Source organism: Athene noctua, chromosome 4 (genome assembly GCF_965140245.1).
Source record: "Athene noctua chromosome 4, bAthNoc1.hap1.1, whole genome shotgun sequence".
NCBI classification, from domain to species: domain Eukaryota; kingdom Metazoa; phylum Chordata; class Aves; order Strigiformes; family Strigidae; genus Athene; species Athene noctua.
Genome location: NC_134040.1, coordinates 30,443,041 through 30,466,414, shown reverse-complemented (window position 1 = coordinate 30,466,414; position 23,374 = coordinate 30,443,041). Strand labels below are relative to the sequence as shown.

Below are 23,374 nucleotides of genomic sequence, written 5' to 3'. Positions count from 1 at the left end.
ATTGTTTTTAATTTGAAAGAGTATGAGTGTTTTCAGTATTATAGTGTTCAGTATTTATGCACTGATTCAAAGCTGTAGAGTTTAAATATCAAAGCATAGGAGGAAATCTCTGATCTTTACATCAAAGTCCAACCAACAGAAAAGGCCCTCTTTGCAGCAATGAATGTCAGTGAAGGTCATGCAGCTTTCACCTTTATTTAGATAAGCAAAAGTATTGATGTGTAGAAAAATCCAATGTGAGTTGCATCTGAAACCAAACGTAGAAAATTTTAAGAAAACACGCTTTCTATATATCTGATATCTAGCAACCATAAAACCAGGATTTTTCCATCTCATAAACTAGTTTTTTAAAGAAATGTCTGCCTGCATTGATCCAAACAAGAGTACATGGTATGCACGCTTATAGTTTCTTAGGTACAAGTGCATTCACCCTATATTCTCACCCTACTGCTATTTTGCTCTTTGCATGAACTCAGGAATCTTGGATATGACTGTAACATTATGGGAAGGCATAAGGAAAAATAAGGAATATGCAGGCAACTAATCAACTCCAAAGAACACCTAGGACAACAAGTAGCCATTATTACTTCCATACTGCCTCCAAGCTTCCCACTGAAGATCAATAAGTATGATCTATTAATGTAAGGTTACAAAGAATCATAAACCTAACTGTAACATTAATAAATACCTGCATCCAAACTTTAGATTCTTAAAAACAAAGCAGTACAAACCCTGGAGATCACAAATCTGTGTTACTAAGTAGAAGCTGTCACACAAACTCTGATATTGCCAAGATCCTCATAACTAAAACTCTTGGGGACTAGCAAACCTTGAGAGTGGTCTCGCAACTGTTCCCAATTCAAAAATAAGGGGGAAGAATAAGCATTTTTGTGTCTTGCCAGACCCTTGCACAGAACACAAAACAATGTTGTTGCATGTAGCCCTGTGTACAGAAAACAGTCGAGGACTTAGCACATGTTGCTCCCAAAGTACATGTCATTCTTCAGCTTTTTTTAATCTGCATTTCCTTCAATCATTGTCAACAGTTAACAACTCACTAAAAGTAAGCAAAGGAGGAAACATCATGCTTTTCAACTGTCTGCTAGAACATGGAATAAATTCATAGCTTTGAAAATATTCCATCAGTCTGACAGTCTTCAGTCTTGCTGAACAAATTTAACATTCTTGCAGATTTAGTCAATGAAAAGTCAAAGCAGCATTCCTAAATTTGCAATCAATAGCCAGAATAAACAGAAACATACAGAATAAAAGGTCTATTATAGCTTTCCTCCATCTTTATTTCCCCCCAAACTCTCATATAATCCCTGCTGTACAAGCCATACATACAAAAATTTATAAAATGACAGAATTTGGCTTGTCATTTAGCCTGTAACAAGGCTAGTTAATACAAATCTGTGACAGCGTAAGCCAACTAGTTAACCCTTGACTATTCTCCAGCAAACCTGGCTATTTTTCTTCCATTAGTCTTCACTTTTCCAAGGACTAATAAAATAGAAAATTGCAATGTTGTAACTTCATTTAGAGGGTAGCATTCAAACAAACCAGTGCTCTTGGTGAATGGCACAGCCCTAAGTATACAATCCCACAGTGTGGTGGTCAGGGTAAATGAGCTAATTTACAACAATAAAGTTATCAGATTTAGACTTATTTCATATTCGTAGACTAATACTAATCCCTTTGTTTTGCTTCACTACTTTAACATGATCTATCATAAAATTAATTAGGTGAATTATGCCTGAATTGGTGTATTTATATTCCCAAAAGCCTTAAAATGGAATAGAAACAAGTCAGTTAATTGATGAGATTTCTTATTATAACTACTCATGAAAAGTCACAGAACACGCAAGTGACATCTTTCCAGTGTTTCTTCAAAATAAGACTTCAGCCTAGAATGGCCCCAATACAGTGATAACAGTCAAATGTAAAAAGTAATAAACCTTATAAACATGAAATAATTTGATAGTTTAGTTTAAAATACAAACTTTACTTTGATTTGGTATTAATTCTACTGAAAAAACTTCTCATTTTTAAGTAGTGCCTTAAGATTGCCTTATCTTAAGGACAAGGTAGGTGAAATATTAAGTATTCACCACAGAATCTCAAGTATACTTTTTTCTTTACTCTCTCCCCAGATGTACTGTACACTGAATCCATTTCCGCTGTGCAAAACCAGAATAGATTGTGTAGAATAGAATATGAAGTCTAAATCTGGTAGCTTTATTGTTGTAAACTGGCTCATTCACCCTGACCACCACACTGTGGGATTGTATACTTGGGGCTGTGCCATTCACTAAGTGAGCACTGGTTTGTGTGAATGCTACCCTCTAAATGAAGTTACAACATTGCAATTTTCCCTTTTATTACTCCTTATAAAAGTGAAGACTAATGGAAGAAAAATAGCCAGGTTTGCTGGAGAATAGAACAGATTCCCTCTCCATCAGCCTTTCTGACCAGATATCTCAGAACAGAACAGCAAAGTCTGGACTTCACATGCAACATCATCACTTAGTGGCACATGGGTATTATATTAATAACCACAGCAAACTAGAGGACTTCACTAACACTGCAATTTTATTGGGAAACTTGTATAATGTACTGACAGTATACAGTATTAATGCGTAAGACACTAATGTGAAAAAGCTTATCTTCTGCAACAGAAAGACTGAAAGGAAACAAAACTTCAGCTGTCAGCAATAGAAAGAAGTACATGCTGGAACATTTTAATACCAAATTTCTTGAAATTTAAGGCAATTTTCTTTTAAAGAAAGAAATGAGGAAAGCAATAAGCAATGAAACTACTGAGAAGTACATTAAAAATGGTGTGGTATAGCTAAACAGATAAAATGTTGCTTAAAAGACAAACTTTAATTACTTACAGGAAAATTGTAACACACAAATGACAGCACTTATAAACTGTGAATATGCTCCACAGTGAAGCTGAGTCTTTCAGTAACTGCATGTCATGCCAAAACAAAGTAAAAATGAATAACCTAGTTCAAAACTGTACGATACCGAAGCAGCAGAAATGCTTAAGCCATGTGATAAAAGAATATTAAAATCTCTTCAAACTGATCAGAAGCAGGCAGTCTGCAAAAGAATCTGCAAGCCTAAGAAATGAACAAGTATGAAAGGAGCCTTTGAAAATTCTAAGGCTACAATACAAAAGCCAAATGAATGATCTGTCTGTGATAGCGATTACTTTCCCAAAGTTTTTAAAAACCAGGGATGAATGAACAAGGACCTGCCTGAAACAGTTTAGAACACATTTGTGCATAAGGACCAAGTCATTAGGATTTAATGGTACTGCACAGCACGAAGTTGAAGAGTAGTAATGCCTCAAAAAAACTAAACAAACAACTCTGAAGGAGTCAGCGCCTAAGCACAGAGCATGACTCAAAGGAACAGTATTCAAGTCTTCAGATAGGTCCTCCAATGGCATGACAGCCTCCATGAAAAAGAAGGGACTTTTAGTGTACTCTTAAGCCATTAATTCAGAAAGGAGAGGAACAGTTAAGTCTTCATAAGTTAAGATTTCAAAGCTGCTTTCAGTGTCAATGTGAAAAAAGCAGAATACTCAAAGCTAAGCATGGCTCCAGCCTCTGTGACAAGATCCTCATGGACAGAGTAACAGATGGAATTTAATACCATTTATTGCATGACTAATGAATCTGGAAAACTCCAGCCCTAATTTTAAGATAGCTTCTACTCCCTTCAGAAAGTTCTGGAAATGTAGACAGCTCACCAAAAACATCATCACAAGCCATCAGATGTAAACAAGCTTATTACTTAATGAAAACAAGAGAGAACATTTAAAAATCTATCTCTGCTGAATACCATCAACCAGCATTGAATCTAAGAGATTTGGAAAACTGGCACAGGGCAGCACAGATCAGATATGAAACCACATTCACATGTGGCAAGGCTGAATAGACTAAAACTTAATCCTTCAACATGACTGCAGAGGACAGATCTATAAAGTGACTGATAAAGGCTTGTAGGAAAATGATGCATTTTTTCTCATAACATGAACTAGACAGTTGTCAGACAGGCTTAATATAAATTATTTTTGTATACCCTTCAAATGTACTTTCATCTTTTAATAAAACACAAGTCCAGAGGAAAAGAAATATTTGGATAGGCTTAACGGGCTACAAATACAATAGATCACTAAATACTCACCCTGTTTAGCACATGTTTAAGCAAAGATAAACCAGAAAGACTTCTGGCTAGATGGGAGTTAAATCTGGCCAAGTATGTATGAGTTTGGTCCTAAATCTACACTAACTCACTTTCCTGTGTAGGCAGTGGGGAGTCCCTGGCAGCTACTTTTATATTTTTCCTTGTGCATTCTAAGGAAGCATTAGCTAGTAATAGGATGCACATAGATCACTTCATGTTACGACCTACCATTAAGGAATAAGCTTTTTACTTAGACATAAACAATATACAAGCTTTCAGTTGCTCAACAATATTGATCTTGCTCTTCCAAGGATCTTCACACTGGTTGTTCTTTACATGGAATATTTCCCTTTCTTTTTATTTGAAAGAGAGAGGTAATGGGATTCTTGTTTAAAGTTCAAGACAGTCTTTTGACTAGTTGGAGAGAACATGTGAATAACACACATAGCCTAATAAAAATGAAATTATTTGGAGGCTGGCCAATTGATCTCAAAGTGCTTTTGCATTCTAAAATACTTTAGAAAACCATGACCAGACATTCAGAATAAAGCATAAAGATTAAGAGCACCATTTTCAATGGATTTTTGAGTTAAAGATTAAGCTTAAATTTTGCACACCGCAAAACAATGTTTCTGCATGACAACACAGAAGTGTTCACATCCATGAAACAAAGCATTCATAGAGGAAGTACAGAAACAAGAAACCTTCAGAACACAAACTTCTGATACCATTCTCATTTTATTTCAATTAATCCATGCACATAGAAATAAGTTACAGCAGTTTCTATTAAGAAACCCATTTCAACAAATGGCGAGGTTCCTGTTTAAACACGATCGTGGAAGATGTGTAGTTTTAGCCATTGCTTGTCTCAATTCCACTTCCAAGACAATATGCTGGTTTCCTCCCTGTAAGAGAAGTTTATGTGATTTGCAGTAAACATCACACACATAAAAGAGGTAACTGGCCTAAGGCTGAGCTATATGAACATACTACATGACACTAGCCCTTATGTCAGAGCTATTTCTCAATACAAATTTCTTCATTTGTACAGGACAGGATTTTCCTTTTCCATACCATTAGCATGGATTCTATTCCAGAGGACCAGCCAGATTAGAATAAGTGGATCCAATAGCTATCATAAACTTTCCTCAGATTTCTCCCAACTTAGATTGGCTAAATATATATAAAGTTCTAACAATTATCATGCAGGTTTCCACTAGTCCGAAGTAATTTTGTCATTGATTTTTTTGGTTTTAGGCAAGAAATAAATAAGATATACAAGGCAATCAATCCACTAACATCTGATAATCCTTTTTACACTACATACCTGGAAATGAACAAATTTACAAGGAACTCTTCTCACTCAAGATGTTTATTACAAGGGTTCATAAAGCACCAGCACACTTGAGAAACCTGAAAAAGTAAGATTTACATGAAACCGATACTGGGACTCATCATGATAATCAGATGACAGTTACAAACCTACCTACAGGCTATTAATGAAGTTGATTTAGTAGCTTCCTGAAGTTCAGTAGTTTCATTAATGTGTTCCTCTCAGCATGATCCAAAGAAAGAGTTTCAACCTCACCTCTGGGTTTGAGAGAGAACTTTTATACCCCTCTGTGTTGGCCACTTAAGACACTGACAGACTTAAGAGGGCAAAGCATAAAAGGGGAGTAGATTATAGAACCTTTTTTTTCTTATTAACTAAGATAATCTGAATTTACCATTTATTCAAAAGAGATATTACAATTTGCTTGAAATTTGGGAATTATCAAAAAGTAAGATTTAAAAATACCTGCAACTGTCATTAGACTAGAGCACACTTACCTTGTAGCAGAAGGTAGTATTCATTCATAAATCCCAAGCATTGCTTCTAATTGAGGTGTGATCATCCACATTTAGACTATTTCTAACATTAAGTGCTAAATGGCATATCTAAACAGAACAAAAAAAATGTATAATTTATATTGTCTAAATACAGACCTCCTCAAACCCATATTCTACAGTTGCTGTTATGTTGAATTAGACCTTCTTAAAGTCATATTCTACAAAGTTGAATGTCATTTACATAAACTTTATTGTCAAATGGAAACCTAGAGGAAAAGATAGTCAATAGTTCAATGTGTTGAAAAAAGTGGTTTAATTAGCTCATTTAAACTATATAGAACATCTTTTTAACATCTTCTAAAATGAAACAAAGTTTATTAATCTTCAATTGCTTTTGATGTTAACACTACCCTGAAGTAAACTGCAAATTTATAGATTTAACAGACTGATATTTACAGCCAATACATTGCTACCTTGTGCCTATTTATAAATACCTTTTAACAAATCACACCGAGCTCAATCAAGAGACATCAAAAGTCACTGTTAACAGACATAGATGACTAGGCCAAAAGCCTATGCAGTCAGTTATTTCACTTGAAAAGTCCATTTGAACTAAAGTGCCTACAGCATTTGGTACCCTGAACACTGTGGGTTATAACTGTAAATTTTCCTGATGCAGGCAATAAAAAAACCCCACTGAACTGAGTCTGATTTAAGGTCAATGCAGCTCAATAACTGCAACTTAGACAAGAGGAGGAGGGTACAAACGTAGACAAATATTTCTTTAAAGGTCACATGGTGATACAGAGCCCAGTACCCTCAGATATGTTTAAGTGGTACAAAGTCTCAGGAGCCAAAGCCCTCCGTTTCCGAAGCACAAAGCTTTACGCGCCCAGCCCCAGGCTGTGAGATATGCGATGAGGTCAGTGTGCCCCCTTACCTATGGGTGTGAAGGTACGACTCCAGCTCGCCAGAGCTTCCCACTGGCATGGCCTACAGTGCTTTGCCTCCTGCGGCTCCGGCAGAAGCCGAGCGCGGCAGGCCGGCGGACAAACCCCTTCGGGGCCATTTGAAGGCCTTGCCGGTACCTTGGGACGCTTTCTGCCGCCTTCCTCCCTGCCGGGCGGCCGCAATAGGGACGCGTGCGGCCCGCGCCACACACTGCAGAGGGAGAGAGAAGTCAGCGCGGAGCAGCGAGCGGGGCGGGGAGGGAGAAGGGAGAGGGACCGCTTGTGCCTCACGACAGGATGCAGGGCGGAGGAGACGGCTCCGCACTGGGTTTCTGTGAGGCAAAGGTGCTCTATCCCCCTGTGTTGACTCCCCGGAGCACCGCCAGGCTCCGAGAGGGCAAGATGTGAAGGGAAGACGTAAAGAGGTCCGGTCCGGTCCGGTCCGGTCCCGCCACGCCACGCCACGCCACGCCACGCCACGCCACGCCACGCCACGCCACGCCACGCCACGCCACGCCACGCCACGCCACGCCACGCCACTTCAGATCCCGGGGCTCCGCGCGGGAAGCAGCTGCCGCAGCCTTACCACGGGAGCGGCTGGCACAGAAAAGAAGGAAGAGGCGCCTCCCGGGGCCGTAAATACCGGCCCGCCGCTCCCGCGAGACCCCGCGCGGCGCCCGCCGCCGGTGGGGGGGCGGGGCCAGGGAGCCAGCGGGAAGGGCGCCGCTGTTCATTGGTAGAGCTGGGTCACGTAACCCCGCGAGGGGGGAAGGGGTGTCGGCGGCGCGCGTGCGCGCGCGTGGGGCCCGTGGCGGTCGGCCCGCGCAGGGCCCGCCATGCTGCGCCTCCCCTCCCCTCCCCTCCCCTCCCCTCCCCTCCCCTCCCCTGGGGCCGACTGGCCCGCGGCGGTCGGGGATAAGGGGGCGGCCTTCTGCCTCGGCGAGAAGCGCTCCGGTTGCTTAGCCGCGCTCCCTGCGGCGGTCGGGGGCGGGCCCGCGGCCCGGGTCATGATGGGGCTTGCATCTTCGTGGGACGTAATTGTAGATCTCTGCCCAAGCCGGACTTTAGGAACCCGGAGGTCTTTAAGATAGAGAAACAAAAATGTCTTCGGTGTTATGTAGAAGCTGTATAGCGGTTTTGAGGAACTAAGTACTGCTGATCTCTGTCTAAACTCTCATCTAAGCCCTGCTTTAGGAGGCTTAGGATCTGTCTGTAAGGATAGTGAAGTAAGCCTCAAGCCTGCGTTAATATGCTCGGTGATGTTAGAGCACCTGCAGCTCACTAGAGCACGCCTGGGCTGCAGTTCACAGGGTGGCACAGTGGAACCAGGCCTGTCCTCCTGAGAGCTGGCACACAACATGGATGCAAAACACGGCTGTTGTTCTACCTCAGCTGACATGTGCTGCCTGATCGGGGATACTTAAAAGAGGTTTTAGGGTGAGTACAAGCAGATCAGCATAAACTGGGAATTAGTACTTTGTAGCACAGAGACTTTGAATGTTGTCCAGCAAAGCTAGTAGGTAGGAACCACAGCATCTTAGTTTCTGTGGTATTCTGAATTCAACAGAAGTCCCTGCTTCACAAGAAGGTGGATATATTGCTGATAATTAATAGCTTTCTGTCTCAGTGAGAAAAAGTATGTCTGTCTTGGCTCATACCGAGTTACTACCAACGTAGCATCTGTAGGTCCGTGGAAATAAACTTAACAGGTTGGCCCACTACTCCTGAGAGTTTCTTGAACCCTGCACTTAAATTACTCTCTGCAGATCTAAACCCATCTGATTCAACCTGAAACAAACATTCACATAGTTACAATCAAGGGATAGCTCTATAAATTGTTTCTTACCACTTCCAGTTACTTCTTCTGTCTATTTCTTGATAGTTGCTTAAAACATTGTTGCAGATGTCATTTCTGTGCCAGTAAATTTGTTGTGAGTAGGTCAGGATTGAAAAACTGCCTCAGGGCTCTAGATCAGTCACTCTGGATATGAATTTATGAGGCATGTAGCTTCAGGTTATTTCAAGTGGGGTGTCTGCAATAACCATTTTCTACAGTTAGATACATAAGTCAGATCAATCATTTCTTGTGACATAACCAGAAAAATGAAGTGGTATCCAATCTTTACACTTTTACCACCTGTGCCAGGCAGGTCAGCCGTGGCAGTAGATGTTAGGTCTGTTTACATTAGGTCACTTCCGCTTTAGGTAGACATGAAGAAGAATATCAGAAGGCCTACACTTTGAAATTAGCTGTGGCAGCTGGATGCTTGATTATTTTGTGGATTTAGTGTTGAGCTTTTTAAGCAGTCTGTGGTGATCTGAACTCAGTTGTCCAAATCTTGAAGAGTGTTGCTCCAACCAGCCAAGTCTCTCATTGTGGGATGCTGAATTTAATCTCAGAATCAATGGTCTGATACCTCACTTGGTTCAAAGACTTTTGAAAAACATTTGTTTAAAAACATCATGTTGGGTTCACCAAAATGCACAATTGTCAGTAATGTTTCATTTCAATTTCAATGTCTTCCTGCACACCGATATGAAGGAAAACCAGACAAGCAAAATTTTGATGGAACCATCAGTCTTTTCAGTAACCATCTGCATCAAATAATTAGCAGGTTTGAGACCTTACAATGTAGCAGCCTTTTAAAAAAACAAAACCAAAACAAACAAAAACATAAAAAAACTATTAAAAGTTAGATATACTAATGTAAAAAAAAATGTAATTGGATTAATTTATGCCACAATTTCCATAAAATGAAAAGGCTATTTTAAATTCATGCTGCAAATAGACTAAATGCCACTTACAGCCTGTCTGCTGTCAAAATATCCTTTGTGTTTTGTCCTTAGAGTGTATGTTAGTTAAAATTAGAGCCTGTAGAATAGAACAAAAATAATAAATAAAATATTTGGAGAAGGAGGGCAAGTCAGAATTGTTATTTCCTTTCCAGAAGTAGAAATAGCAATACATTTCTGCTGGAAACTTTTCTGTTCTTTTTGCTCAGTGAGTCTCTTTGTGTTTGATAAGTTACTTCCATGGCTAAAAATTTTGGTTATCTCTTTCTAGCCAATATGTATGATTAAAACTTAAATAGTATCTTTTCAACTGAAAGCACAATTTTTTTAAAGGTAAGAAAAATGCCAGTAAAGTTTGCTAGTGAACTTCCTTGGTGAATAAGATACCTGATAAAGAGGCCATTCTTCAAGTTCCTATCTTACAGAAATTTTCAGTTGAGTAGTGAGTGTCAGGGAAGATTAATATTGGGTAAACTGATGAAGCAATATACAGAAGTTCTATTATTGTGATTGTTCAAAGCTCCTAATACCATTTTTTTAAACACAATTAAGCAGAAGGAGAAAGGCAAGAGTAAAACATTACGAGATAATCACAGGACATTATCAAGCATCAAACTGACTGCAAAGGCCTAACCAGCCTCTTCATAGAACAGACTGTTTAATGGTCATCGCTATAGACCTGTTAGCCCCTTTTATCTACTCAGTTCAGTTCTAGGTGTATTTGACATCAATGTATTTGCATCTGTGTTATTCCGCTATCTTTGGGCTTTCAAATCTGATGTCTGGCCAAAAAAAAACCAAAAAACAACCCAACAAAAAGAACTCAGATGCTGTAAATGTATTTTGTTTTCTTCTGTAAAATAGCAGTTTCTAAGAAAAAAGAAGAGAAGGTGTTCCCACTCTGCCAGATAGTATAATGTTTACATTAACAAAGGATGTGCAAGACTCAGAGATTAATTAAATACAAAGTTTTATTTTCTGTGCTTTGTATTTGGTAGGTGACAGTATGACATGTTAGGATTTTAAAAATAAAGCTTTACTGTATTTTAAATCAAGAGAAATGATTTTTCAGATAATTTGAAAATGTTGGGTAGGGGTTGCTTTGACACTGAAAGTCTTAAAGAAAAACAATGATTCCAAAGTTGGGGTTGGGTTTTTTTAGAGTAAGGGGCCCCCCAGAAGACTCCCCACATTTTCTGTGGATTGCCATGAATTTGTCATGGACTACAACTCATTCTTACCATTAGAATTTCAGGTGTAAACAGAGTGGCTTCTGTGGACCTGCCATGAGCCATGTACTACAGCCTCGGTCCGTGGACTGCAAGCTGGCATTTGGTATTGTACTAAAGCTCCCACTCTGCTCTGCAATGGGGGCTAAGCTTCACGGAAAATCCTTAACGCTCATGCTTGTGTCTACTACATCTTTGACATTCTGTTAAAGACATATTGATACTTTTTGTAGAACATAATTTAATGTGAGATATAAAATATTAAAAAATTTTGTAAAATGCTAAACATACATTGTCAGCAATGAAAGTATTTCACATATCTGAATTCTCTTTTAATTCTTATTATATATTCTCCCACCTTCCAGAAAACCTAAGTATGGTTTTAAGTGCCCTTTGCATTAAAATGCCCTTTTAATTGCCTGGAAATTTATCTTAAATTTGATTCTGTTCCAAACACTTTGTTCAGCAAAACTCACTGATGAATACCCATTTCTGGACCAGAGTTTATTACAACAAAAACATAAATGAACCCTCTGTGGAATTTTCCAAGATTTCTGGAGAGGAAATGCAATATCCTCTTTGTAGCACAGAATGAGCAGATATTGCAGTCCAACCTTGCTACTAACTTTCCTTTGTAACTTCAGACAAGTTGCTAAATTTCTGCTGCCTGTTTTCTTGCTTTGTAAAAGAAGCTAATATTAACTTGCCACCCCATAATGTGACAAGTCTGAGTGAATGTTTGCAAAGTACTCTGAGAATGTCAGATGGAAAATGTTATGAAAGTCCAAGTCTCTGCTAGCCAAAGAGGATATTTACAATAGGTTCTTATTTTATGTAGTGAAATAAAAATGTTCAAGCGTATAACCAGATGAGACCAAGACCGATCTAAAATTAAATGCAGGAGGCATTTTTTGACCTTTCAACAGAAATTATATAAGAACACTTAGGTTATAAATAGTTCTTTGTTTTCCATCTCTTTGTCTAACTCTCAGAAGAAACACAGGGTTGGTTGGTTGTTATGAAGAGATAGGGCAATGCTTTAGAGTGGAAACAAATGTTCACTGTTCTTGATTTATACAGTTCCTCTAATGTTTGTAACTAGCATTTGTTGCTTTTCTTAGCATTTTTTTATCTTCAAAAAGCTACAGAAATAAACTTTCTAGTCTTGAAAATGACAACACCAGAAGAAAACCAAAAGACTCACTAGCCCATTTCAAGTATGAAAGTTTCTTTCCTCTTTCCCAGTTTGATATGTGACTGACAAGCAAAAAAGCCAGTGCTAAATTATTGTTAAACTGGCACATAAACACTTGTGTATTATTTCTTATTTTTGTTATGAATTATAAGACATTAAATGTGTTCACCTCTAAATGAAAGCATTTTATTAATGTTAACGATACTGAATTCTTCACAGAATATGTGTGTGTGTATGTATGTGCATATTTCCAAAGATGCTTATTTTCAACAGTAGTCATTTCCTTGAACAACCTTGAATGTTTAACTAATAGCAATTTAATTTTGTGTTTAAAAGTTTAACAAACAGAAACCCTTCCCTGAAGTCAAGTAATTGGCATCAGTGAGAAAGCAAAAGTATTAAAATACCACTTACCTTTTTCTTACTTTTTGTTTCCCTACTTTGTATGACTTCTCTGAGGTTTGTATTAAGGGAATAATGTCCTTGACATTAAAACATGTGTGAGGTAAACGGCTTTAATAGTTACCACATTTTGTTTCATTTAAATTTTTAACCACATTTCAAACCTACTCATTTCTTTCATAACTTTTCACTGAGAGCAAGTATGATTCTCTACAGTAAATTGGAAAGAACAGGCTGCAGCAAAGAGTGCACAATTAGGCTTCTGGAATAAAACAGATCTGAGTTTAAAAAGACCCATAGTGCAGTACTGTCAGCCTCTGTAGGCTACTTAGAAATGCACTGGAGACCAGTCAGGCCTTGACTGCTTCAGAACTGAGGTGGGGGGTGTCCAGTCCTTAAATGACACCTCATCTTAACTCTCATTTCCTGTGGTTATGTCAAGAAAACCTGTGATATTACGTATAATCCAGCCTTCTGAGTTTAAGCAAATTTAACACTTGGGACCAAATTTACACATAATGTAAACCCATGAACTTAACAGAATTATACCAAAGGTTGTTTTGGGGTTTTTTTTAGTGTTACATTATTTGATGGCTCTTTTACATAGTGATTTGTGGATTTTTTTAGTAGCCCTGACAACTTCATTCCATAAATGTCAAAAAATCTTTTTCCATCCTATATTTCAAATGTCTGAAATGATTTAATATAGCTAATACAACTTCCTGAGGAAAGAAAGTTTGTTCTCCATGACAACTCTATTTTCAGTGTCTTTGCTGAAACTGTCAACAGGATGCCAACTAATGCCAAATTTGATACCGTTTTTATAAAGTGGGCACTCATCCACAATGAGCTGGATTGAGGCCACCTACCTAACAGTATTCTCAGGGTAGGAATTTATCTTTAGGTGCTACTGCTGATGCCAGATTTTTATTAATAAGCATAAACCTCCTCTTGAAATAATAATAAAAAAATTCTGACCTCAGAATGTTTCCTGTGAATAAAGCCTGTGGGGCAGGGGTCTACAGTCTGAAATTAGTCTGTACTAGCGCCATGATGTAAAAAGTGTAGCCAAGCCTGAGTGTGCCATACTTCCAGGTGCTGTTAGGAGCAGAGGTGCCTGTAGAGACACTAGCAGTTCTCTCTCTTCGTTGGAATGATTTCCTCAGCGTAGCAGAGGAACAGTAAAAGGGCCTTAAGCTTCTGCTGAAAAGAGCAACATCTGCTAAGGAAAAGGGGTATTCTGAGATGAGGCATTGCCCTACCTGAACCCTGTTCTTGCTTCTCTCAGAGATTTGCTGTGTGGCCTCACGTCAGCTGTTTAACAACCTTGTGCCTATTATCACAAGTGTAAATTTAATACACTCATACTGTTCTACCTCGGAGAAAGGCATGGTCCTCGACTTGCTTCTGTTTGGAGAGGAATTGAGATTATTGCATTCATGGTGTTGTATAAGTGCCACGTGTTGTAAATTTATGAGTGAGCACTTTGGCACTAAGATGTGTGGTGTGGACATGATCCCAGAGAGTGTCTGTGAAGGTCAGTGTTGTCTGCACGGATGGCAATGCAAAGCACCTACTGTGGGCAGTAAATTACATTCCAGCCTTCTGTTCCGGGGTTTGCAAGCGCCTGGGCTCCCGAGTACCTCAAATTAGGCTGAGAGCACGTCCCAAAGTACAGTGCTGCCGCACGCCAGTGCCACCCTGCCTGGACCCTGCCTTCCTGTCCTTCACCCGCTGCCCGCCCGCCTGAGCCTGTGGCCGCCGAGATCCGGCTTTGGCAGCCCCGTGGCCATTCCGGGCCTGGCGATGAAGACTCCTCGGCTCCCGCCGACGCCCCCCCCGGGGGGCAGCCCCCCGCGCCCCCTCCTCCTAGCCGCGCATTGGCTGCGGCGGCGGCCGGGCCCGCCGCAGTGCCCAGCGCCGGTCGCTGCCTCTGACCTTCCCTTCCCTTCCCCGGCGCTGTCAGAGCGGATCAGCGAGCGCGGCGCTGCAATGGAGCGGCGAGCGGCGACGGCAGCCGCCAGGAGAGGAGGAGGAGGAGGAGGAGGAGGAGGAGGAAAGGAGAGATTAGCGCGGTGCCGGCTGGCACAGAGGCGCGGCTGAGCGCTCCAGCGGGAGCCCGGGGCCCAGCGGATCGTGCGAGAGTCAGAGGCGGAAGGAGCGGAGATGCGGCTGCTCTCTGCGCGCCGCTAACGCTCCCGGTCACTCGCCCGGAGGAGGGAGGGCGGGAAGGTCCGTCCTTCTCGCTGCTCTGCGGGCGCAAAGGGTGCCGGTGCAGTCCCCTCCTCTTGCTTTTATCCCGGCCCCGGAGCAGAAGCCGCCGCCGCCGCCCCCTCTCCCTCCCTGCGCTCTTCCCACCATGAGCGGGGCTGTTTTCACCTTATAAAGATGGCGGTGTGGGATCGCTGCAACCTTTAGACTAATGACTGTCAGAAACATCGCCTCCATCTGTAATATGGTGAGTGGCGGCGGGCAGGCGCGCCGGCGGGGGCTGGGGCGGCACAGCAGCCCCCCCCGGGGCAGGCCCTGCTGGGGCCGGCGGAGGGGCGGCGGGGAGCCCCCCCCCAGGGGCGCCAGGCAAAGGAAAGCGACCGCATCCCTGCCCTCGGCGGCGGGGCAGCCGGGCCGGCTGCGCCGGGACGTGCCTGGCATGGAGTTGGCCGCCGGAGAGGGGCGATGTCCCAAGGAGTTTTGCCAGAGCGGGCCGGGGAGGGACGGAGATGCTGAGCCGATGCGGGGCCCTCCGGAGCGCGGCTGACCCCAGCCGATACGCGTCGCAAACGGAACCGCAGTCCGTCCTCTCTCCTCCTGCCCTTCCTTCTGCCCTAGTAATACTGCGAAAGGATCCCAGAGTTGGACTCTGAATCCACATTAAGTCGGTGACCCCATTTAACCTTCTCGAGCAGGTACCCTGTGGCCTCCTGAGGCCAGGAGCTCCCCAAGTTACACAGAAAAAGAGGATGTTCAGGTGCTGCTTTTGGATCCCGATGCTGGGTACCTGTTCTAGGAGGTCTTGGCTTTAGAGTGAACATCAGCGTTTGGCTTGCACCGCGTGTCACTTGGAGAGGACTGCTGTTTGTTAAGTACTCTTGAATCGTGTAACTTTCTCTAAATCACACTAGGCAATTAGGAAATAAGGAAGTAATAAGGAAACATTAATATTTTTGTTTATGTTCAGGCTTTGCCACTTTCCTCCCCAGGTACAGTTGAAATGACACTTTCTGCATTGTGCTTGGATCTAATTTTAATCCTGACAAATTTGAAGCATCTGATTGGGTTTAGATTCTTGAAACTTCTTGGTGGGGGAAGGGAGAGTTCAAACTTTGTCTGTCAAAGGTTTATTAATACAGCGAGGCAATAATAAACTTGCCAAATAAATAGGTGTGTGCTAAGCACCCCAATGCAAACAGAACAGAAGCCTATTTCTGCACATTTTATTGTTTTAGTCTGTATTTTTTCCCCCTTATTTCCAGGTTCTTCAAGAGCAGCTACATGCAGTTGCCAACTTCCCTCCATGTGGTGCCCCAGCATGCCTTGTGCTGGTGATGCCACACATACCATTCATCTGCCCTGGAGAATGGAGCCTACCTCTAGGGTAAGGCAACGGGCACAGCCCCAGAGGCCTGGCTCCTGCGGGTCAGCAGCACCGGTCTGGGGGAGGGAGTGCAGATTGTGAGTCTGCTCCCCTTCCATGTGTCCATGCTTCCACTTGAGTGGGCTTGCTCTTTTGTTTCCAGCCAGATGCCCAGGACATCCCACGCATGGTTCTGGCAAGCCTCAGTCCTCCTTTTGAAATGCCTGCTATGAAATGCAGAGAGAAATCATTGCATTTGGGGTTAAAAGAAACTTAATACAAAATCTAGACTTGGGGTAAAATAATCTGGGTGCTCACCTTTTTTTACCAACAGTAAGTAGTTTTCTAAACTTTTCATTGTTCTTTATAATTTCCAGCCCTGTGGGCTAGTGGGCTGGGGATACTGCAAAGGAAGGTTTAGGAAACAGTACAAGACTGAGGAGAAAACCTGGGTGCACTTACCTTCCTTCTGAGACAGGCTCTGGTTTTTATTGCTGATGAATGGTGGGTGTGATGCCCTGCAGAGTGTATAAAACAGCACCACATGAAGGGGAGCTGGAGACTCTTAGGTGGTTCTAAGACTTTAGCATTGGCATAAAGTACTAGGAACTTCATGATTTCTTTCCTGTGCTTCAGACAGATGCACTTGTATACAGTACCCTTCTCCCAAAGACTGAACAGATTCGCAGCAAAACCAGTGAGTTTGTTCTAACGGTATGCTGCTCAGCTGTTGCTGCCAGCATATGCATATCCTCCAAAAGAAGAACCCGAGAAATGGAGAAGACTGAAGGGAAGAATTAGAGAATTAGGCACAAAAGGACTCATAGTTCAAGGCAATTCTAGCTCATGGTGCCAGTACTGTGACAGAAGGTGAAGTGGATTTAATGATAATGGTATTTTAAAGCTACATATTCCTTTTGGTCTGAGTACTTGGCTTTTAGAGCTGTTCTGTTGTGCTGGTCACATTTAGTCTTTGCTGGATAACCCACAGGAACTGAAAATTCTTTTAGGAAAAAAAGGCTGACATTTTCAGAAAGCTGCAGGAATTTGGGACTGTAAGAGAAACATATATTCTTGGAAGTATTGGCAACAATGCATTATGGCTCCTCCAAAATGTCTGCATACATGAGGTGGTGGACTTGAACTTAATGGTCTGTAGGAGGAGCTATGACAAGCCTCCATAAAAATGTGACTGTGAAAGGTTAGAGGTATATAAGAAAACATTTTGCCTGTATAAAACCTGAATATTTCCAGTGCTAGCTTGATTTAGGGCATCTGTAGAAAACTGAGACAAAGATGCTAATTCCCAGACCTTGTTCCTGCACTATAACATAGTGCTTGAAGAACTGAACTACTTACAATTTGTGGACTAAGAAACAGATGCATAATTCTTAGGAAATATACTATATTTTGGTATATAATGTTGCATAATAGTATGTTTCTAAGTTTTTTAACTTGGTTGAATATAGTAATTAAAAAAAAAAAAAAAGTTCTGTACTTTACCTTTTTCCATTCCCGTTCCACTTGAGAGTGTTCACAGAGATTTTGTTTTGCTTACCTTTTGCAAAAAAATGGATGACGCCTTGTTGATTGGGGGGGGGGGGGGGGGGGGGGGGGGTGTTGGAGCAGGGGTAGAAAGAGAGAGGAAGAATTTGCTCCTGAAATACTTGTCCTTTTCTGAATGCAACACAGATTGTTTTCAACGGTAGTGCTTTCTTGACAAAGTTTTGGGGTGTGTGTGTTTGTCCAAGTACTTTAATGTCCTGAAGGGGAAATAGATGAAATTTAGCTGAATTAATTTAACCCAAGGGAACCTGGCTAGTCAGCGTTTTAGGTTGTATGTTTGTTATTTAATTGATTGCCTTAAGTGTAGTATGTCAGGATGTAATTTTGGTCTCCTGAAGATGGTAGAGAATCAGTCTTTTCAGAAAGGATCAAAACAAGTGTAGTGAAGCAAGGAAGCCAGGGACAATATTTAACTTGCTCAGAAAAGAGATCTAGTACTATATATTTACTGGATAAGCTCTCACATGCTGAGGCAGGCACAGTAGGAGCTAAGCAGTAAGAAAAATGTTAGGTACAAACTTTCCACTTGGCATATTATTTGTAGTAAATATTCAAATGCACAACTTTCTAGAATTAGACAAAATTCCTCTATTGTCTTTTACCAGTTTTGTCTCCATAGCTATAATAACAACAGTACTAGTTATTCACTGATGTTGTTAACGATACCAAAGAGCTAAAATTTGTTCTGCTAGGGCAGAGGGGAGGAAGGCACTGTGCCTGAAGGAATCCTTGGGACTCTTATGTGCACACAGTGGCCACCCTCACTGAAAAGGGAGGTCTGGTACCCAAGATGTTCCTCTTACCTGCCTTTCAGACGCTGGGCAAGTTCATCCTCTCTGTCTGCACACCAGGTTCACCACAGAAGGTGGTATACAATAGGCAATCATCAGCTTTTGGTTTGTGTAGGACAGGTACAGTACATGTGAAGAAGCATAAGACACACTGAAGAAACCTTGTTTGAAAGAATACCAACCCCCAGTGCCATGTAAACCTGATAGGCTGTAGACAGACATAAACTAGGGATGTGCTTTTAGCCCCTAGGATGCTGTAATCCTCTTTGGTATTGTTTCTGTGAGATAACCCAATGTCTCAAGTACAAAATGCTGCTTCAAAGATAGCTAGGCATGCTGGCATTTTATGATTGTTGTTTACTGAAATCCTCTGCAGTATGTTTCTCTGTTGATGAGCTTTTGGTACTCCCTTGAGTTCTGAGTTAAGCTTATGCTGCAACCGTGGTGTAGGGATACTACTGTCATGTGCAGTGAAGGACATCTAACCATTTCAGAATGTATCGACATGTATTTTTACAGAGATGGCTAACAAGCTCTATGGACCATATTTCTCCTAAATACCTTTTAGTATTCTGATAAAACCAGGTATTAATCCTCTCTTTCATAATTTTGTCATAGTATTTAAAATAATCTGATCTGCACTTCAGAGTGCTCAGTCAATTTAATAAATGGGACACATGTACACATTCAGATCGCTTCTGGAACTAGGTATCGTCTGAGATACCTCACAGTTGCTCCTGTTGTAGATGTTGTATAGGTATTCTTTGGAAAAAACCTTGCAGTTCCTCAGATTAATTTTGGGGTTTATTAATTGAGCTTTCATGTTACCTGTTCTTCTCATAGTCTTTATGAGTTTCATAACAATTGGTGTTTTTCTTCAGGAAAACACTCACACTGTTCACTAGGAATTATGTGAATACATGCGAATTTCAGATTTTATTTTTAAAAAAAAAAAAGTTTCTAACCATCCTGGAAACTAGTTGTAGAGAAAAACATAAAAATATGGGAGCCTCTGCATTCAGGAAGCAAATAAGAGTAACTGTTGTATTGTTTGTTTGTTTTTAATCTAATGATTTAGAGACCCATTGCAGGATTTGTCTGAATATAGGCCATTGGCAGAATGAGGACTCAAACTACAAACTAGATTTGGAAAATGCTGGATATCAAAAAAAATTGCAATTGTAATGATGTAAAAATAGTAAAATTCTGCTTTGTACAATAAGAGTGTTATTGGATTATAGAATTGATCACTATGACTTTCAACTGGATTTATTCATTTGGACAACCTGCAGTGTATATTTCCTCATTACTTTTAAAACTTCTCATAAACAGAGATTAAGGCAGAATAATACATGCCAAGATAGTAAAATAGCTATTTGAAGGCATATTTAGATAATAAAGGAAAATAGATTTTTACATCTGAAAAGATTAGTTACAGGCAGTTCAAGCAATACAATTTTAGAAGCATAGTCTCAAGAGTGCACAGTTTCTGTATAACATACATAGAAAATGTAGAAACAAAAATATGAAAAATATATAGAATGTGAAGTCTAATTATTGTAATACCTTTCTGAAGTAGTGAGAGTATGGCTGACAGACGGGTACAGGACTGACAAGCAGAAAGTGTGCATTCCATCAGAAGATAAACAGAAGTCCACAAAAGGTATTTTTTATTGGATAGAGGGGGATGTGCAAAGTGAGAAACATCCTAATACATAATTTCCAATGTATAACCTGGACTGATGACTGAGGCTTGTCCTGCATGAATACCTTTCTTAGGGCTAAAGTGGTTATCATGCACTTAAGAGTTGTTTAGAAGATAAGCACAACAGGACAATTAATGAATACAATGTGTTGTTTACAGTGTGTTTCTTTTAGATGCATATAGTCTTTGGCTTCAAGTTGCTCAATTAAGAGCAAACCAGTGGTTATGCCAAATACCTTAATAAAGGAACCTCTTAATTACAGCTCAGCAAGGGTGAGTGAGTCTGAATTGTGGAAGCAATGGAATTGAAAGCAGACTCTGGACCCTGATTAACTATGTGTGGTGTGCAAGTGCCACACAGGAGGTGAGGTTCTGATGGTCTTGAGGAAGCATGGTCTGTGAAATGTAAATCACGGCCAGTCAGAGAAGCAGGCAGCAGAGCCCCTTCTGCTGATGTTACTTTAGCTTCAAAAAACTGTCCTTGGCTGGCTGATTGGTAGATACACTTATATACATTTATGTACATTAGGTACTCAACACTACAGTATATCAGTACTTCTGGGAAGAAATGAGCTTGAATCTTCCCCATCAGGGCTCCATTATAAGTATGTTTTTTGGTATGCTCATCCTTCACAGAGAAGGCTGCTACTGCGCTGATGGTTTCAAGCCAGCTATTACTGTATATTGTGTGTTGTGGTTATTTAATTTGATTTCACAGTTAATGACCTAATAATAGTTGCATCTAAAGTGTCCTAGGACAGTAAAGTCTCCAAGTGCCCATTGGACTTCCATTTGATAAACCTGTTTTATTTCTGATGTATGTCTGTCAAACTTGAAGGTTTCCACTGATGGTGACTTAATCATCTCTCTAGGCAGTCCATCCCCATGCTTCAGTGTCCTTATGACTAGAATTTTTCCTAATGTTTTACCGGAATCTAAATTACTGTAGTTTGGGCATGGTATTTCTCATTCTGTCCACCCTTGAGATCAAGAACAGGCTAGTTCCCTTCTGTAAAAAACCCTATATACCTGAAAACATTGTCATGCCCTGCCTCAGCCTTTTCTGTCTTATGCAACACAACCCTGTTCAGCCTGGTTTTTACAGGTCATTTTTCTCTACAGCTTTTCATTTCGGCTGCCTTCTGTCAGATTCTCTCCAGTTATCTTCATCTTTCTTGAAACCCAGAACCCAAACCTGGACATAAGATTCTGTCTGAAGCCTTACCAGTGACAAGTTAAACAGGAAAGTTACTTTAAGAACTTTGTAGACTCCTGTCTGTAAGAATTTCATTATGTTGTCATCATTTGTTGTTGTTGTGTTCTTTTGAAATAGCACTGTATAGCTGATGCTTATACTTATGTATCTTGTACTATGTTATGGTCTCTGGGCTTTTTGTTTTCCTTTTTTTTTTTTTTTTTTTAAGCACTGTTACCTTAGTCAACTCTTTCCCATTCTGTACATGTACAGGTGATTCTTCTCTTTGTGTGCAGAACCTTGCACTTGTCTCAGCTGAATTTCAACAGTATTTAGAGAATTTCTTTAAAAGTAAAATACTGTCGCAACATAACTACAGCACTCATAACTCATATTGAGATTTAATGAAGATACTCTTTCTTCTGTCTCCAGGTTATCAAAGAGTACTCCAGCTGGTGCAGCTGTGATGAAGTCTAGAAGGTGCCTTGCCTTTAGAATGCTCTGAGGCACCACATATGCAGTCTGGGTGGCCCAGACAAAAATGTTATTGTAGAAATTATAGTCTGTAAGCAAACCTCAGTCTTTTTTTCACTTGTGAGACCATCTTGAGGTTATGTATTCTGAAGAAGGAAACTGGCCAAAAAAAAAATGTTTTTGCTACTTGTTCCAGCAAAAGCCTGAGTGCCGCTAATCCAAGAACAATTAAGCTGGGAATGGAGACAGACTCATGAGAGAATACTGAATTGTAGTTTGATAAAAGTTGTCCAATAATGGAAACTTTAAAGGTCAATATTTTTGAAAAATTACTTAAGGATTTAGATTTTGAACTTGTAACACTTCATTAGAACCTCACTTCCAGTACTTAGTTGCTTTGTGCTCTGAGAAAACTGAGTTTTTTAAGCTACATGAGACTGAGTGCCTTAAACATGTTGTCCAAAATTTTAAGTGGTTCAGGTTTTCAGGCCTCCCAAGTTTTATCTGTTTCTTAGTAACCACACAGTAAAAAGTTGAAGTTATTTATGGTATATGTAATACTTACCACTTAGATCTGTGATGAGAGATAGTTTAGTGCATCCAGCAAAAAACAAGTTAGACATCTCTTTCAAGCTCTTAAAATTTGCCTTAATCATTAGAAAACTCTTTAGAAAAAGTGTAAAAAATAATTTATTTAAATACAGTGTCTTAAATCACCTTTCCTTCAAAAATATGAGTTCACAGTGGTTTTTCATTCAGTCAGTATCCTTTTACTGTTTGCTATGATTCCCTATGTTTTTTATAGCATCCTCTCTTTCCTCTTTTGTCTCGTGGCAACAAAGACCCAAAATAGCTCTACTGGAGGAACAATAAAACATTTCTTTACAGAAACACAAAGGAAAAAGCTAATCTGGTTAAGTTCAACCATCTTGTGGGACTTATACTTTTAAAATTACAGAAGCATTTCAGGTTTGACATTTAATATCTATGAGTTTGGAAGAAAGCTGGTTGAACTGTTCCAGTTACTCACCATACATCTCTGAAAGTTGAGGTTGTCCCTGAGGATAGTCGAAGTCCAACACCAAGGACAGGTGATGTGTCTATTGAAAGCAGTTACATATATACTGCATGCTGTGATATTGCTTGCTTTTTTCTTACTCTCATTTTCTTTGTGTTGCTTCTGGGAGTTAAGCTTGGATTTTATTTACAGTTGCTTCCTCTCCTTTGAGTTATCCATCACTACCATTTTTAGGCCAGGAGGCCTTCCATGTCTTTCTTTATCTTCTTTTTTCCTTCCCTCCCATATGCTGTGCCTTCCAAAATCCTGAAACTCAGGCTGCCAGGCCCTGAAGCCATTTCTATTTTTATTCTAATTTCTCTTCTACTAGCCCAGACATCACCCTTAGTTTGTCTTCAGTTTCTCCCTTCAGGAAACAACTCTATTTCTAGCACATGGCTCTCACTTTCCTT

At 40.6% G+C, this 23,374-nt stretch overlaps 1 protein-coding gene, 1 long non-coding RNA gene and 1 other non-coding gene across 7 annotated transcripts in view; 1 reads left to right on the top strand and 2 right to left on the bottom strand.

Annotated features, from left to right (window-relative positions):
• Positions 1–4,919: 4,919 nt before the first annotated feature.
• On the bottom strand, positions 4,920–7,682 carry LOC141960094 (uncharacterized). Of its 3 annotated transcripts, none has more exons than XR_012633553.1 (5): positions 7,567–7,682; positions 6,971–7,191; positions 6,031–6,138; positions 5,528–5,613; positions 4,920–5,105 (listed from the first exon to the last, which is right to left on the bottom strand). It is a non-coding gene; the product is annotated as an uncharacterized LOC141960094 (long non-coding RNA). The 3 variants fall into 3 exon arrangements; XR_012633554.1 differs by lacking the exon at positions 7,567–7,682 and adding an exon at positions 7,267–7,483; XR_012633552.1 differs by lacking the exon at positions 7,567–7,682 and having other exon boundaries at positions 6,971–7,479.
• Positions 5,744–5,862, bottom strand: LOC141960456 (small nucleolar RNA SNORA26). The gene has a single exon (XR_012633625.1). It is a non-coding gene; the product is annotated as a small nucleolar RNA SNORA26 (small nucleolar RNA).
• Positions 7,683–14,640: 6,958 nt separating the features above from the next.
• Positions 14,641–23,374, top strand: part of USP46 (ubiquitin specific peptidase 46) — a 34,530-nt gene continuing 25,796 nt past the window's right edge. For 2 of the 3 annotated variants that reach the window (XM_074904801.1, XM_074904802.1), the window contains exon 1: positions 14,641–15,057. In XM_074904801.1, coding sequence (XP_074760902.1) covers positions 15,022–15,057 — 36 coding nt within the window. In that variant the 5' untranslated portion in view covers positions 14,641–15,021. Of the gene's footprint in view, positions 15,058–16,113; positions 16,195–23,374 lie in introns of those variants that run through there. The other variant, XM_074904800.1, reaches the window with a different exon arrangement.